The following is a 17544-nucleotide window of genomic DNA, read 5'->3' as shown; positions in this document are numbered from 1 at the left end:
TGTATCGATCGTTGTTGCGTCGATCTTTTGGCACAACGACAAACGTGATCCAACAATTGGTATCAGAGCCGAGTCGCGGGTTCAAATCCCCTCGAGTGACACTGAGGGGGGGGATTGTTGGACTAATTGCCAACGTCGCCCTTCAGATTCAGGACATGGACTAACCGCCTCTCGTGGATCCGTTTATCTCTGACGTTTGTATCGGTTGTTAATAGGTCGATCTTTTGGCACAATAGCAAACGTGTTCCAGCATATGATTCCTCAATCAAGCGAATGCCTATGAGCAATGATAAAAAATTGTTGAGAACCTCATTCCTCCTCCTGGTTGGGCATGCCTCACAATGCAGTTTAGACATATTTTATCATTCGTTGATAGATTCCATTGACAAGCATGCACCCTTAGATATGCACTTTATGACTTTTTCAAAAGTGAAGAATTTTGTCTTTCAAAGGTGTGCACCAACAAATGCAATCACAAACCTTGATTTCAAATGCTTGTTTTATCATTATATGGCATGAAACTATAAAGGTGTTGGAAATTTTGAGTTCAAAACTTTATTCTCCCAGCTTCCATGTGCACACCTGTATATATAATGACAAACTTTCAAGAAAAACTTCCCCTCCTTGCAATGGCACATACCACTTAATAGGCCCGCAACTTTGAATTGAAGCAAAGTTTGTTCTCTCAATGGTGTAACCTGCAATAAGTCCCTTTTAATCATCTGCTATAGCTGAACCTTCAAATGGGACAAACAAAACAATGGACATTTGAAAGCATGTTCACTGAACCTGCAAAAATATGAACAAAAGATGACCAAAACAACATAAATGACCATGACAAAGTTTTAGCTTGAAACAAGACACAATACAACATATTTTGTATGGGTACAAAACAAATATAATAGTGTTTTTAGAAAGTGATGGAATATAGTTTATCATTAAGCTGTTGAAATTGTCTAATTGTTAGTGCTTCAGGGTCTAAATCCTACAATAGTGCTTATGAAAAACAACATTCATATCAACTTTGTAACACAAAAACTTACCAATATTTAGTAACTTTATATGCATCTTAAGTTCAAAATCTCAAAAGCAGGATGACACAATAACCTTCAAGTAAGCAGGATGTGTTCTTAAAAGATCCACAACCTGCTAAAATTAAAATAAATAAACTGAACATTATTCATAGCACATGAATTAAACTAAATAGGTATGAGATTTATCAAACAAGAATTAGGAAAAAGGTGACATAAGCATGAGTATTACTGAAAGAAAAACATGTATAAAGTGAATAGAAAGATTCAAGGTATCTACGTTTATAACAAATTACGGAAACTTTATTTGAGCTTCTAATGGAACAAAACAAGTTGACAAGGATATCAACCTGATGACAGTTGTCTTCCCAACACCTGGAGGTCCAATAATCAAAATAGACCCCCCATCATTGACTAAGTCTCGTACCATCTCTGCACTCCCAAACATTGACCGTCCAACACGACATGTTAGGCCAATTATACAACCCTTGCGATTTCTAATAGCACTGATACGATGCAAAGATCGATCAATGCCTGCACGATTGTCATCTGCAAAATCACCCACCTGCAAAAATGTTACAGCTCTTATTAAGTATAAACTATATGTCTACAATCATTAACTTGATATTAGTCTTACAAAACCGAAGCGAGGAAAAGAGACAAATTGTATGTTGATGAGTGTGTTTTCACTTAGAAAGGAAATATGTTACATGTCCATATCTGTGGAACGCTTGCACACAGAGCTTGATATTTCTTATTCAAAAATTAGAAATTTGGCATGGTCTACAGCAAGCAAAGGTTGTATGTTCTGTCCTAGATCTTCCTAGGATGACCATTGACATGTAACATTTTATCCCAATCAGGCCTATTTGGAAGAATCATAAGAGGGTTTGTTGAAAGGTTAATTTGGGATGAAATGAAGTTAAGTTGATAACTCAATCAAACTATGCATCAGATTGGATGATTTCAGAACTTAGTCAGAAAAGCTATGGAAAAATTAATGAAAAACTTGGAAAGAATTAAACCAATTAAAAACTAATGTCTCATAAATATCTAAGACAATTTCCAAGGAGTTAGTAGCTGCAAAACTTTTTCAACAAGAAAGTGATGGTAAGAGTAGAAAATGGAATGTGGTTTTGACATTCGTGATGGATCTATTGGAGAAAGCAACAACCAAGATTGCAGAAACTAAGAGTAATTATTGATGCTTTCAGTGACATTGAAGAATTATTTGATGAGATTCAGGGCTCCCATTTTTATAGATGATGGTAAGGAGAGGCGAGGAAAACAACTCGAGGCAGAATTCCACAAATATGTCAATGAACTGACAAAGGCTTCACTTTTAATGATAAAGTATTGCAAAATATCATAGAGTTGTCTCACTGTCTGGATACAATAGAGATAAAAATGCATATAGCATTGGAGAATTTAAATCTCTACAAGGTAAAGAAGTAGATTGCATTGAAGCGGTCAATCACTATTGAGGCAAGAGATTCCAGTGGGCCCAGCTTGATTTCGAAGCCACCAAAGATGAGACACATCCTAACTGTTAAGTCAAATTTAGTAACTAATGCAAACTATTTGAGCAATTTTGTTGGTTAAAAAACTGTTTATAGTGATAATCTTGTAACTAGCAAAAGGTTTTTGTAACTGTTTAAGCATCTTCATGTGAAGAAAGTTGGACCTCTTTCTTTGTATTCATTTTGATTATCATTTTTGAATATTAAATGCAAAGAGAATTCAATCTGCATTTGTCTGCTGTTCAAAACTGATTTAAATCACGTTCTCTTTGTTGTCTTTGATTTGAGCATAGCTGATCAAAATGCATTTGCTTATATTAGGAAATTTGGAATGTTATCAAACACATTCCAGTTCTTTTAATTCTTAGAAAAGTGCAATCAATATTTTCCCTCCTCATGCACGGTTTTTAAATTGTTTATTTAAGACTTCTTGCAGGCTCTTATAATTTTTACTTCTTATATTGGAAACCGTAAATTCCTACCCTGCAGCTCCATTCCTCTAGTAAAGTGTAACCATAAATAACTTAATTTTAACTCCAGATTGTTTTGTATATATAATTATTGAATGAAAGGATTCCTCCTCTTAAAACAAAGAAAAGAATCCAGTGTCACATAGTTGAAGATGAATAAAACTGATTTTATTATCGATCATCTAACCAAATTGAAACAATTAAGTATTGGATGAATTCGCAAGAAAAATTGGACAGTAAAGCATAACTTTTATGATTACTTCAAGCTATCTACCAAAATCCTACAAGTTGTTTGTGATCTCATTTAGCATCTAACCAGTACTCAGAAGTTGGTTTTGAAAATCCTACAAGGCGTTTACAATAGTTTCTGATCTAGAATTTCCTATAAAATTCAAATTGTGAGAAAATAATGTAGATCTTAGTTATCCATGCTACCGATACTTGAACTAGCTTCAGATAGAAGTGCTTTTAGAGTTATAGTAGTAAAATGTGCATTAAATAAGTAATTTTACTTGCAAACCATTACTAACCAGAAGAATTAAAACAAACCATGACACAAAGGAATATCAACCTAGAAACATCAGTGTGGTGAAAACCAACTAGAAGTGGAAATTGCACAAATTCCTCTCCCTCAATGGAATTGGGGCCAATACAAATATCTATAAGGATTTTCATCCACGGTGTCATCCACAAATGAGAAATCTTGTCATGTTGATGTTCAATCTATTTTGGACAAGATTAGTGTGGTATTTAATGATTTACCTCCAAGACTACCACCTAATTGAGGAGTTCGACATTCATAGAGTTGGAACCGAATTCTAAGCTTGTGATGACTACCCCTTACCACCATTCAAGGAGGTCAAGGAGGAGATTAAAAAGCCATAAAAGAACCTTTGGAGATGGGTCACATTAGGCCTAGATCTAGGCCCTTCGTTTCATCAGTGGTTCATGTTTAGAAAAGGATGATACATGCAAATGTGTAGTTGCAACATAGTTTTGAAAAACAAGCCTAAAAATGAGTAACCAATTCCCATAATCAATGATGAGTTGCATGGAGCCATGTTTTTCTCAAAGATTGATTTAAGATTAAATTGCCATCAAAATTGTGTTGAGGATGAGGATGTGCACAAAACAACATTCAAATTCCATTTGGGACACTTTTGTTAAAATTTTTGATGTTCTTCAATGTTCTTAAACAATAGAGCAAGAGATCTATATAAAGAATTTACAAAAGACAATGTTTCTAAAAGAAACAATCGTAAACTGAAGCTGAAATAGAAACAAACTAAAGATGACTAAGATGACTAAAATGACCATTAAAGAAACATTACAATATTCTAATAACTTTGAGTTCTTGATCATGCCTTTTGGTTTGACAAATGCTTTAGCTACCTTTTGATCATGTATGAGCTAGGTATTCAACAAAGAATTGAGAAAAATTGTTTTGACCTTCTTTGATAATATATTGATTTACAACAAGACTTGGGAGGATCACTTGAAGCATTTGGATATAGTTTTGGGTATATTGGAGCAACAAACTCTTTTTGCAAAGAAATATAAATGTGAGTTCAGGATAACAAAAATTTTATATTTGGATTAGTGCCCAAGGAGTTAAGTGGATCAACAAAAGATCCAAGCCATCTTGGATTGGCCTCCTCCAACCACATTAACATAGCTGACAAGATTCCTCAACCTTTGTATATTATTACAAGAAAATTTTAAAAGGTTTTCAAAGCTATCAACTCTTTTAGTATATATGACCAAGAAAGGACCTTTGCATGGTTTGAATCAATAGAAGAAGTTTTTGATAAACTTAAATGTAATGTCCCCTTCCTAAGCACTTCAGCATGGTGGACCACTAGCCCATAGTTGAACTACTCGCGACTCGGATCGACTCGCCAAGCCCTTGGGAAAAAAACTCGGTGAAAAACTCGGCAACTTAAAAACACGCTTAAACTTAGTAAAAAATACATTTTTTTTGCAATTTTTAATGAGAAGATGCATCCAATGAGTCAATAAATGATGACACAAAAGAAACAAGCTGATTCTAGATATATTTAAATGCAAAGTGTCTACAAAATCGCATCCTCATGAGGAATGCTGATGGCTGGAAGCCTGAAGCAAAATAGTAAATTACTAAATAGTTTTTGTAAAAACAAAAGTAAATACATCATTACAAATTACAATTACAACTTCCTCTTCCCAGCTCTAGCAAAAACATGGGGAGAGGTAGAACTAGAGGGTCTAGACTGTCTAGTCGTATAAGTCTGCTGTGGGACTGGGTGTGACTGTGCCTCCTCGCTTAGTATGGTTGATTGAGACTCATCCTGCATCTTGGATGAAGCTATGTCTCCACCTACCTCTGGCACTGGCAATGAATCCTCATCCTCATCCTCATCCTCATCCTCCTCAATGTCATCCAGCCTGAAACCAAATCCACCCCCCTCCTCCATAGCCTGCCTCTCCAAATCAGTGATGTCAGTGTCGGAAAACAATGGAGGCTGCTCCTGTGATGTCCAATCACTGTAAGGATCTATATCATCTAAGTCAATTGGACCACCTTCTAGTTCCTCTACCTTCTTTACACGCAATCGAAGATTATATTGCACGTAGACAAGGTCATTGAGCCATTTCCGCGCTAACTTGCTCCTCTTCTTCATGTGGATTGCTTCAAACAAGCTCCAATTGCGCTCACAATTGGATGAACTGCAAGGCTGACATAAGACTCTGAGGGCAAATTTTTTGAGATGTGGGGTGTTTCCACCCCAATTTTGCCACCAAGCATCTGCAAAATAAATAAAATGGAAAAGTTAGAAAGCAAAGAGAAAAGAGAAGACATAATTTATCAATCATTTTAGTCTTTAGATCCCAAAATCCAAATGGCAAATGTTATACCTAGGGTTTGAGTGGTTCTTCCTCTCCTAGCCAGCTCTGAAGAGAATAGCTTACCCCTTCCTCCCTCATAATTTTGGAGCTCACTCACAATGAGGTCTCTCTCCTCAACATCAAGTACCATCATCTCAATGCATGTACTGAGGCCCTCCATGACTTCTCCATTCGAATCTGAGTAAGAACCCCCGAACCTAAAACGAGGGTTGAGGAAGTACCCCGCTGCATGAATGGGTTGGTGGAGCTGATTGTTCCACCTCCTATCAACAATTTCCCAAATGGGATCAAATTTGAGCCTATCCCCCTTGTAGTAATTTTTGATAGACTCCTTGGCCCTATCCATGGCCTCATAAAGATATCCCATTGGGGTTTTATCCCCATCCACCAAGCGAAAAACTCGAACCAAGGGCTCTAACACCTACAATTGAAAAATACAAATTACAAAAAGATCAAAATTTAAATAATGAAGTTACAAATTAGTAATGAGAGACTTGAATCAAGAATAACTAAAATTTAAAAATTAAAGTTTTGAAGTAACAACCTTCACAATCTCTGCAGCCCTTTGTGCAAATTGGTTGTCGAAGACTATGCATGCGACAGCCTCTCCTTCAAGCTTCTTTGAATAAGGTGAGTTAAGCCATTCTCTACTCACAAACATTTGTTTCAAAGAAGTCAATGCAGCAAGAATGCTTTGCAACGTCAAGAAAATCGTTGCAAACCTTGTGACACCAGCTCTCACCAAATCTTTCCCTTGCGTGTGTTGTCTCATCAAATTTAGGACCTGTTGACGTGTATTTTGTACACTGCCTAACACAGAATAAAATACCCAAGGGTACCTTATCCTCTCTTGAATAAAGCCTCTGATTGCTGAAGATGTCGCGAAGAAGGATCAATCAGGGTGACTCCAAGGTTCTGTAATGTAGGGTCTCTACGTGTGGATAAGCACCAGTGGTCGTTGTGAATGCTGTTTCATCAAGGGGCCTTACGTTTCCGTACAGGAACAAGATTTCCTAAAACTAACAAGTTCTCAAAAAGGATCAAAAGATAAGGTTTGCAAGAGATGAATTCTAATCTAATCCTAGGAACGACCCAATGTAGGCTAGACTTGGTAAGATTCTACCAACTTCAGTATTGCCAAGAAATAACAACTCTACTGAAGTTGATAGAATCTTACCAAGTCTAGCCTACATTGGGTCGTTCCTAGGATTAGATTAGAATTCATCTCTTGCAAACCTTATCTTTTGATCCTTTTTGAGAACTTGTTAGTTTTAGGAAATCTTGTTCCTGTACGGAAACGTAAGGCCCCTTGATGAAACAGCATTCACAACGACCACTGGTGCTTATCCACACGTAGAGACCCTACATTACAGAACCTTGGAGTCACCCCGATTGATCCTTCTTCGCGACATCTTCAACAATCAGAGGCTTTATTCAAGAGAGGATAAGGTACCCTTGGGTATTTTATTCTGTGTTAGGCAATGTACAAAATACACGTCAACAGAATTGGCGCTAGAAGGAGGGCTAATGAACTTCCGTTAAGGAAAAGTACTATCCAGAAAATTTACCAAAAAAAAAGAATACATTTCAAGCATGATCATGAATCACGATGGTGTTGCCACATGAAGGATTGAATCAAGTAGTGCAACCTAATTTGGAGATAGGCAACATTCAAGAAGATATTGTTTCCGGATTGAATCACCTAGCGTGGAACGTAAGGAGAAGTGTAGCTGAGTACAACAGAGTGAGAATCATCTTGGAACAAGAAGAAGATAGGGCTGAAGAACACCGAAGAATCGCAGCTAGAGAGCTTCGCAATCAAAGGAACCTACAGTAATCTCCGCAAAACAAAACTTCACGCTGGATCGCATTGGTTCTTTCTCACCCGAGAAACATGAAAGGATATTGAGGTCGACACCAGGCGTCAAAAATCTGAGTGAGCTTCAGTTTACTTCAAAGTCGAAACAAGTCAAAAGAGAAGATACTCCCAAAGAATTTGAACTAAGATTAGAGGAATCTCCTGAGTCATCACAAGCTCCGTCTCTTCAAGAACAGGTACAAGCAGCAATTCAAGCAAGTATCCAGGCGATTTCTCAACCAACGAGCCAAGCCAGTTCATCAAGCCTCTTGTCAAGCTTTCAAACTCCGAGAAGCACGATGGCACACCATGCTCCTCCTCCTCCTCCTCCTCCTGCTCATGCACTTAATGGCGCTACTTGGCTAATCAACAATCCATCACCATTGGAATTTGCAGTCTACCATGATATGCCAAAGAATCCAGAGCACTTTTGTTCCAAATTCAATGTCAGTGATTTCAATCGTACGGCAGAGGATCATATCAAGATGTTCGAGGACCATCTTCATAACAGACAAATCGAATATGGAGATGTACATGTAGGCTTTTTCCTTACTCATTGGGGGAAGAGGCATACTTCTGGTTCATTCATTTGCCTATAGGGTCAATTAGGACCTGGGACGCAATGAAAGATGCATTTATTGCTACGTTTGGTATACCAACCACACCGGCCGAGCTGTATAGACAATTTGTTGAAATCCGAAGGAGAGAACATGAGCCAATCACCTCTTTCAACAATAGGTTCCACCGCGCATACACGATGTTACGACATCCCTACCTCATTGCTGACCCAAGGGAAATCTATTATGGAGCCCTAGATCATCTTACCGCCATGTTCGTAAGGACACATCCTATACCAAATGATCTGAATGCAGCATATGCAAAAGCTATTGAAGTCAGTAAGCACATGGGACAGAATATTACTGGGCCACTACTACATATGGGACCTGTCGCAGCACCAAATCAAATGCAAGCAGTTAGTATGGCACTAGCCAACCAGACCCCAGTTATGAATCCCATTCCACAAGCAACATATCCTAGTGTACAACCGACAAACCAGTTGGTGCCTCATCCCGGAGTTCCACTTTCACAAGCTCCACCAGCACAACCTGTGTACCTGCAAAACGCAACAAACTCATCAAGAACACAGGAAGAGAAGGATGAAAAGAAAGAGTTGATCGAACAAGTCAAGAAGCTGTCAACCGAAGTAACTCATCTAAGAAACCAGAATAATCAACTCCAAAACATGCAGAGGGTCAGCCACGGCCAACATACTAACAATCAAAATTTCCAAGGAAACAATAATCAAGGTTTCAGGAACAATTATCAGGGAAATAACAACCAAGGCTTTCAGAGGAGACCATGGAATACTGCTCCTAATAATGGAAACATAGTGACGCCGCTGGATAACCCATCAAGTTCCCAGAATCAAGAAAATCCTCCTACCAGTAAAGTCTTTTTAGCAGAAGCAGCCTTGTCTAGTTGGTGTAGACTCCACAATACAAACCAGCATTCCGAGTTGCAGTGTCCTGAATTCAAAATTGCAGCTGACATATTCTAGCAAGAGATGCGTACCAACGATCCGCCCGAAAATCCACCCACGACTGGATACGAAATGGTCCCAACTACACGGTATGATCAAGCCATGATTGTGGAAAGCTACAGATATTCACAAAAAGAAGATAATCAGACTCAAAATGGGAGATTCCCACCAGAATCCGCTAATGGACCAATGGTACCTCCGGGTTCCCAGTTCCCACCTGCATCCGCAAATGGACCCATTGGAGACTCAGAGTATTATTTTCCACCCTTGAACAACAGTGTCCTAGTTGAAGGGATAAAGGAGGTATTCCACCAGTCCTCAGGAGGTGTGAATCAGAGGGTATATCATAGAAATCAGAGAAATCAGGAACCCCTAACTACATCAATTCCTCCAAACAATTTCTCTACTCCTCCAGATCCACAGGCCAGCAATAACCCAGAGTATCCTCAGCATACGCGAGAATATAGGCAAAAGAATATTACACCTCCCATGGGCGACGAAATGAAAAGATTGGCTACGTTGGTGTTGGAGGAACTCAAGAAGGTTAAAGTTAGCCTACCGCTCTATGAGCTACTCAAGGTCTCAGAAATCAAAGATGCAGTGATTAATAGCTTAAGTGAGTCAAGCACACTAAGGTCGAATGTTCAGAACTCGACCAACAAAGCTCAAGCTACCATCAATATGACCCAAGAGGAAGCCGAGAACAAAGAGCAGTCTGAACAAGACGAGTGCATGGTCCAGACCATAGCCTTCCCAGCAAAAAAAGAAGATATGTTGGAAGGCAAAGTATTACTCAAAAGGGGCGAGACTAAGAAAACTCAACTTGCCAGCAAAGAAAGTCTCACCACTAGTCAGAATCTTCCAGGAAAGGAGGTTGCCGTTAAGAAAGATGTAGTAAAGAAAGGGAAATCTCCAAACAAGACCGACCACTCAAGAGAGGAGGGCCTAGCAAAGAATGACAATCCGAAGGTCAATGAAGTAGAACATCAAGAACACAGTGGGGATTCCTCAGTCCTTTCCCAAGGAAAAGATGAACCGGCCCCGTTCCTGCTATCAATCAGAATTTTTGGGAAATTACTACATAATTGCCTTTATGATTCAGGAGCTTCCAGTAATGTGATGCCCCTGGCTGTTTGTCAGAGACTAGGAATAACTCCCGCCCCTACCAAAAGAAAAGTCACTCAGCTAGACAAGACAGAAGTTCCAGTCATGGGCGAGTTGAACAATATCCATATGCAATTGGCTGCGGACCCAAGGGTTCAAAATTTCATAGACATATCAGTCGTGGATATTCCTGATTCATATGGGATGCTTTTGAGTAGAGATTGGTCACGAAAGTTGAATGGGTATGTGTCAACTGACTTTGCACATATGTGGTTACCATGGAGAGGAGTCCCAAATCAAATCAAAATCGACAGTACTCCAAGATTGAGACTTATGATAACTGAGTATGGGGAAGACAATGAAGTCCTGTTCTTAGAATCAGACCTAGGGACATATAAGCCTAAAGTGGGCGAGGTCCTGATGATACAAAACCTGCAAGACAAAGAGGGTCAGCAAGAAGTGATGGAATCTACAGAAATTGTCGTGGAGAGTGACCAAGGATCCGACCAAGAAGATGACGGAATGTTTGAAAATTTCAGAAAGTTCGTACATAGAAACATATAGCAAAGCGTGCAACTGGGTAACTTGGCATCCGTCCGAGATCTACTCCTTCCTAACTGATGTAGGATACATAATGCCCTCCATTCAGAACTATCCTGTGCTTTGTGCCAGACTGCATTAGAGCAAGTATACAAAAGAGTCCCACAGACATTGATTGTGGAGGAAATGGAACATACAGAAGATGAAAGCTCCTCAGAAGATGAGATTCTATCCAACACATCAACCGAAAGCCAGGAGGACCGAGGAACTGAAGGCCAAGAGAATGAAATATGGACACTAAGGTTCGATGGATAAGTCCAAACAAGGGTTTGGAGCAGGCTACGAATTAATTAGCCCAACAGGAGAGACTTACCTTGCCGCTCATAGATTACAATTTCCTTGCACCAATAATGTAGCTGAATATGAATCCTTGATTCATGGGTTACTGATGGCTATGAGAAAAAAAGCAAAAATACTACAAGTGTATGGAGATTCAGAAATAGCTATAAGGCAAATCAGGAGACAGTATGTCTGCCATGACAAAAGGCTGACCAGATACCGAAATCGAGTTTGGGACCTCATTGAGAGTTTCGAGGCCTTCAACATCAAATCTATATACAGGCATCAAAACCAAGTGGCTAATTCCCTTGCACAAGCCGCCAGCTCTTTGATACCATTAGCAATGGAAGGATTAAAGAAGTTCACGGTGGAATTAACATTAGTACCTTCAGTCCCAGATAACATCACCAAATTTCAAGTTTTCAAAGATGACAAGCACATACTGGATTTCTTGACCAACACGGATGTCTTCCTAGCTCAAATCATTGATGAAGAAGAAGCCGAGGGAGCAGAATTGGATGCTGAAGGAATTCTGAATTTGAAGACAAACACTATTCCAAAAGGTATGGTGGAGTTAGAAAGAATCTTTGATCCCGACAAACTGAAAGAGATGAAAAACCACAGCATGGAAGGAAACATGTGCGACACAACCAACGTAGGTGATGACATACAAGTTAAGAATGTGTTCATTGGAAAGTCCTGCACCGCACTAGAAAGAAATGGAATCCTAAAAAATATGAGAGATTTCCTAGATGTCATCGCATGGAGTTATGAAGATCTCAAGACTTATGACACTGCAATTATCACTCATACCATCCCCATGAAGCCAGGAAGCAAACCATTTAGGCAGAGACAAAGGCCAGTTAATCCTTTATTGGAACCCCTGATATATCAAGAAGTTAAGAAGCTGCTCTCAGCCAAGATCATCTTCCCGGTAAGACATTCGACGTGGGTCGCCAACCTGGTTCCTGTCAAAAAGAAGAGTGGAGAGATCAGATTATGTGTTGATTTCAGAAATCTCAACCGAGCTTCAGAAAAGGACAATTATCCACTACCATCGCTCGATGAAGTGTTGCAGATTGTCAATGGGTCGCAGATGATGTCTTTTCTAGATGGATATTCAGGATATAATCAAGTTTTGGTCGAGCCTGAAGATCGACTAAAGACTGCTTTTACTACCAAGTGGGGAACATTTGCATACAAAAGAATGCCCTTTGGACTTATCAATGTCGGGGCCACATTTCAGAGAGCCATGGATATCGCCTTTAGAGATTTAGTTGGAAAATGCATTATTATATATATGGATGACATCACGGTTTTCTCTAGGAAAAGAGAAGATCATGTGGATGACTTAAGAAGAGTCTTCCAAAGGTGCAAAAGATATGGTGTATCTCTCAACCCGAAGAAATGCATATTTGGGGTAACAGAAGGAAAGCTTTTAGGACATGTCATTTCAGAAAGAGGAATCTCCATTGACCCTGAAAGAGTAAAAGCTATATCTACTATCAATTTGCCGGCTAGTAAGAAAGAACTCAAATCATTCTTCGGCAAGATCAACTTTGTTAGAAAATTTATCACCGGATTTGCTGAGATAGTCAAACCTTTGAACGAAATGCTGAAGAAGGATGCAAAGATCGAATGGTCGCCACAAGCCAAGAGGGCATTCGAGGAGATAAAGACGGCAATCGCGGAAGCGCTAGTGTTGATCAGTCCTGATTACCTCAAACCCTTCTGCCTGTATCCCTTCGCTTCTGACTACACTTGTGCCGCTATTCTCACCCAGAGAAGTGAAGAAAGAGACGAGAATCCAATTGCATTCATGAGCACCCCACTGAAAGATGCCGAACTCAGATATCCCGACATTGAAAAACAAGCATACGCACTGGTCAAGGCCGTTAAAAAATTCAGACATTACCTCTTAAGGGCCAAGATTTATGCAATAGTACCAGATGCAGCAGTCAAGACCCTTCTCATGCAGAATGAACTAGGAGAAAGAAGGGGCAAGTGGGTCGCCATTATCCAAGAGTTTGATATTGAAATCCAGCCTATGAAACTTGTTCGAGGACAAGCTTCGGCACAGACATTGGCAATTGATGGACCCGGTTTAATCCAGCAAGTTTATGAATTGGAGGATGTCACCCCTGATGAATGGTACAAAGAAATTGTGACATACCTGCTTAACAACAAGTGCCCTGCCCGCATGACACGTACACAGAAAAAAGCACTAAGAATAAAGTGTCAACACTATATGCTCCAAGGATCCGTTCTCTATCGCAGGAATCACGAGGGGATATATCTGAGATGTGTTGGCAAAGAGGAGGCCAAACAAATAATTGAACATTTTCATTCCAAGTTTGGGACCGGACATGGGGCCAACCTCGCTACAGCTCACCAGATCCTGAGAGCAGGATATTACTGGCCTACACTTTTCAAAGACACGTTTAATCATATCAAGACTTGCCACACTTGCCAAGTCACAGCTTTCAGAGAAAGAAATCCTGCTATGCCGCTGAATCCAATGATTGAAGCAAGACCATTTGCCAAATGGGGAATGGATTTTATTGGTGTCATCAACCCCACATCCTCAGCACAACACAGATATATCATCACTGCTACTGATTATTGTACCAGATGGTCGGAGGCACAAGCACTCAAAGTATGCACTACCGAAGCCGTAATTAAATTCCTGGAGGAGAACATTATCACGAGGTTTGGATGTCCTTATGCGTTGGTTTGTGACAATGGCTTAGCCTTCACATCATTGAGATTTTCAAATTGGGCTTTTGAGTATGGAATAACCCTCAAATTTTCATCAAATTATTATCCTCAGGGTAACGGGTTAGCTGAGTCAACTAATAAGAACCTACTCAGTGTTATCAAGAAGCTGCTAGAAAGAAGTCCAAGAGAATGGCATACCCAATTGAGATTTGCCCTCTGGGCAGACAGAATAAGGACCAAGAACGCACTAGGGATTTCACCTTACTTTCTGGTTTATGGCCAAGACCCAGTTTTCCCCATGCAACTCAGGATCCCGACCTTGAGATTTATTCAGGAATACATGGAAGACACTGATGATGTTCAGGCTCGATTAACACAGTTAATGAATCTTGAGGAAAAGAGAGATCAAGCATTGGAAAATTTTGCAAAACACCAAGGAGTGGTGAAAAGATGGTTCAATCGGCAAGCTAAAGTCAAAGCGTTCCGGATCTCAGATCTTGTCTTATACTGGGATAAAGCGCACGAGAAAAGGGGAGAGCATGACAAATTTGATAAGCTTTGGAAAGGCCCTTATCAAATTTCAGAGATTTTGGGAGAAAATGCATTCAGATTGAAGACTTTAACTGGAGAAGATGTCCCATTGCCTGTCAATGGGAGGTATCTCAAACATTATTTCCAGTCTTAGGATGCAAAGGACCTTCCCTTGTACATAGCTAGTTTAGTTTGCTTTCGTTTTTTTTCTTCGTTTGTCTGTTTTGTTTTTGTCTGTTTTTCGCTTTGCTTTCTAGGTCTTAGTTTAGATGTCTTGTCTTAGGTTAGTTGTTTGTCCTGAGGGATATCCATTTGAAATTGGGCGATTTTGTAATGAAGCACTCTGACTTCTCGCTAGGTTGTTGGTTGCATTTGAGCAATTATGAGGTCTTTTGGAAATACAAAGGGGTTTCTTTTGATAAAACTTTGAGTCAGGCCGTATTTGCAATGAAGCAAGATTAGCTTATTGAACTTAGCTATTTTGTCCTCCAGTTATTATATCTTTTCGAACTTATAATCTCCGAGTAGTTGTGGTTTCCAAGCAAAGCTGTGATCGGTGAAAAATCTAAAATCTGACTTCAGCGCCACCGCAATCCTCAAACCCTAGTGAGCTTCACTGCTCACGAGCCAAAAGAATTGACAGACTCAAAAAGCAATATCAAAAAGAAAAAATGAGAAAGCGTGAATAAAAAGAAGAAATCAAAAAAAAAAGAAAATGAGCTGAAAAGAAAATATCAAATTGGCTAAAGGGAATATACGAGTAACTCCATCGGGGCTATAGACGCCTGGCTGGCAATGGAGCAATGTTCGTGAGCTTGCGGCGATAACCTCGTCGGGACTATGGACGTCTGACTGGCAGCGAGGCTCTATCCAGGATGCTTTTGGGGTCCAGAGAAACTACGTAGCTTATCACAGGGGAACCTGGAGGATCATGATTGTCTTGTTGAGGGGAATTAACTCATTTGCACACACATGGGTAACTGTGGACTTGATACTTTGTCTCAATATGAAGATCTCTTCTTGTAAGTGTTGTTTAACTCCTTGTTTTATTGAGGGAGGTTCTCTAAGTTTTCTTCAAGAAAGATTGATTCCCAAATGTTTACCAACATTTCTCAGTGGTGTCGCCAGATGTTGTGACCATTTCACACATCGCCCCATTAAAATGGGGACCCCCTCTTTTTGCTTTTGTTTTGCCTGTTCTTCTCTCTGCTTTTAGGGTTTTGATTAAGTGAGTGAGTTGTCTGGACTAGGGTTAAGCCTTAGGGATTTCTATTGGATATTTTCAAGCTGAGTCCAGTCAAATTTTGAAAGAGTATTAAGCATCCCCCCGAGGCTTGCAATTTTGAAATAGGATGAGCCTGTCAAGAAGTCAGCCATGTCTCAGGTTAGGTCCAGTCAGGGTTTCTTGAGGGCAAATTCAAGCTATGTCTAAGTGCTAGCATTTTGAGGATGGAATTGTGCATTTTGTCCGGGTAAATTTTGACCAAATTTTTGATGGCTTGATAACTGGTTCCCGGCCTTGGAGATGACCTAATTATGCCTTGTGAAGTGATTGAAGACCTAAATTTTGGATATTTTGGCTTATAGAGGTGAAATCGCTCCTGTCCCTCTCCCAGGGACCAAGGCGAAAATGATATTTGGTGCATCTTGGTTACTGACTTGTTTTAATTGTTTTGTGCACGGTCTCCAGGGGAGGTAATTGGACGTAAATTGAAGATTTTGAAGATTTTGAAGACTCGAAAATGATAAATTTTGAAGGTTTAGGGTGAATTCACTCCTGTCCTCTACTGAAGGACCAAGGCGAAATGGTTTACTTAGGTCATTCTTGGCCTTGATTGGTCAAATTGAAGCGCCAAGGATACAATGATGGATGAAATCAACATGATAGAACACCCAGACTTAGTCGTTAGCAATGGAAGGTTGAACTTTTGTCTAGCAAGATGAATTCGCTCCTGTCCCTCACCAAGGGACCAGAGCGATTTTCTTTGTACACACCTTCTTGGACCTTTTCAGGATTTGGGCTCTTGTTCATAGCTTCCAAAAGGATGGTATCTTCCCCAGCAAAGGAAATTTGAGATGAAAATTGTAATGATTTGGCCTTGAGGACAAAAATCGCTCCTGTCCCTCACTGAAGGACCGGAGCTTGAAATCCAAATTTACATTATCCTTGCAAGATTTAAGTGATTTCGCGATTTGAAGAGGACAAGGGAAGTATGTTTTGCCCGTTGAATATAACTTGAATGGGCCACAATAGAGAAAATCAACCTAAGTAACTAAAGCGCTCCTGTCCCTCTCCCAGGGACCAGAGCGATTTTTAAAGGATGCTCCTGTCCCTCTCCAAGGGACCAGAGCGATTTTCTCACAAGACAAATTTTTGGCAAAGATAAAGCGAGTTTCAAGTTTGAGATGAATGAAGGAAGGCGTAATCAATCCATTGAAGATAATTTTGAAAGTTAGCAAAACACAAGTGAGCTCATAATGGCCAAGGCGCTCCTGTCCCTCTCCAAGGGACCAGGGCGAAAAACACATTATCAAGTCTTCCTCCCCAAATTGGGACGAATCCAGGCCAAGGCACGAGATGGCAATGATATTTAAAGTGCTTCAAGGAAGAATGAAGTTGCAAAGACCACGAGATTCGATGAAAAATGGCTAGGGCGCTCTTGTCCCTCACCAAGGGACCAGAGCGAAATCTTCAAATTTGCCTAATAGCCTAACATTTTGGAATGCTACTTTCGTTTCCAAGACTCAAGATGGAATAAGGAATGATTGTTTTATGCCTTGAAGGTAATTAGATATTGATATGGTGCTATGGACTAAAAATCGCTCCTGTCCTTCACTGGAGGACCAAGGCGATTTCTATAAAATCAACAATTTTCCTCCAAAGCCACGCCAAGACAAGGTGATACAAGATGGGAAATGTCTTTCGAAGGACGATGAACAAGGAATCGACCCCAAAAATCAACAATCCTAAGCTCAAAAACAAAATCGCTCCTGTCCTTCACTGGAG

General features: G+C 39.9%; 2 protein-coding genes across 4 annotated transcripts in view; both read right to left on the bottom strand.

The window, feature by feature from the left end:
* Positions 1 to 17544, bottom strand: part of LOC131029696 (protein SEEDLING PLASTID DEVELOPMENT 1) — a 287280-nt gene that overhangs the window by 249506 nt on the left and 20230 nt on the right. For all 3 annotated transcript variants that reach the window (XR_009102810.2, XM_057960292.2, XM_057960291.2), the window contains exon 2: positions 1382 to 1596. Coding sequence is in view for 2 of the 3 variants with exons in the window: in XM_057960292.2 (XP_057816275.2) it covers positions 1382 to 1596 (215 nt within the window). In the remaining variant the exon portion in view is untranslated. The remainder of the gene's footprint in view (positions 1 to 1381; positions 1597 to 17544) is intronic.
* Positions 1604 to 6897, bottom strand: LOC131858050 (uncharacterized). Its single transcript, XM_059210924.1, has 2 exons — positions 5917 to 6897; positions 1604 to 5806 (listed from the first exon to the last, which is right to left on the bottom strand). The coding sequence occupies exons 1-2, from the start codon at positions 6272 to 6274 to the stop codon at positions 5208 to 5210; spliced, it is 957 nt and encodes a 318-aa protein (XP_059066907.1). The 5' UTR covers positions 6275 to 6897; the 3' UTR covers positions 1604 to 5207.

This window comes from Cryptomeria japonica, chromosome 9 (genome assembly GCF_030272615.1).
Source record: "Cryptomeria japonica chromosome 9, Sugi_1.0, whole genome shotgun sequence".
Taxonomy (NCBI): Eukaryota; Viridiplantae; Streptophyta; class Pinopsida; order Cupressales; family Cupressaceae; genus Cryptomeria; species Cryptomeria japonica.
This window is presented reverse-complemented; position numbering and strand designations above follow the sequence as displayed.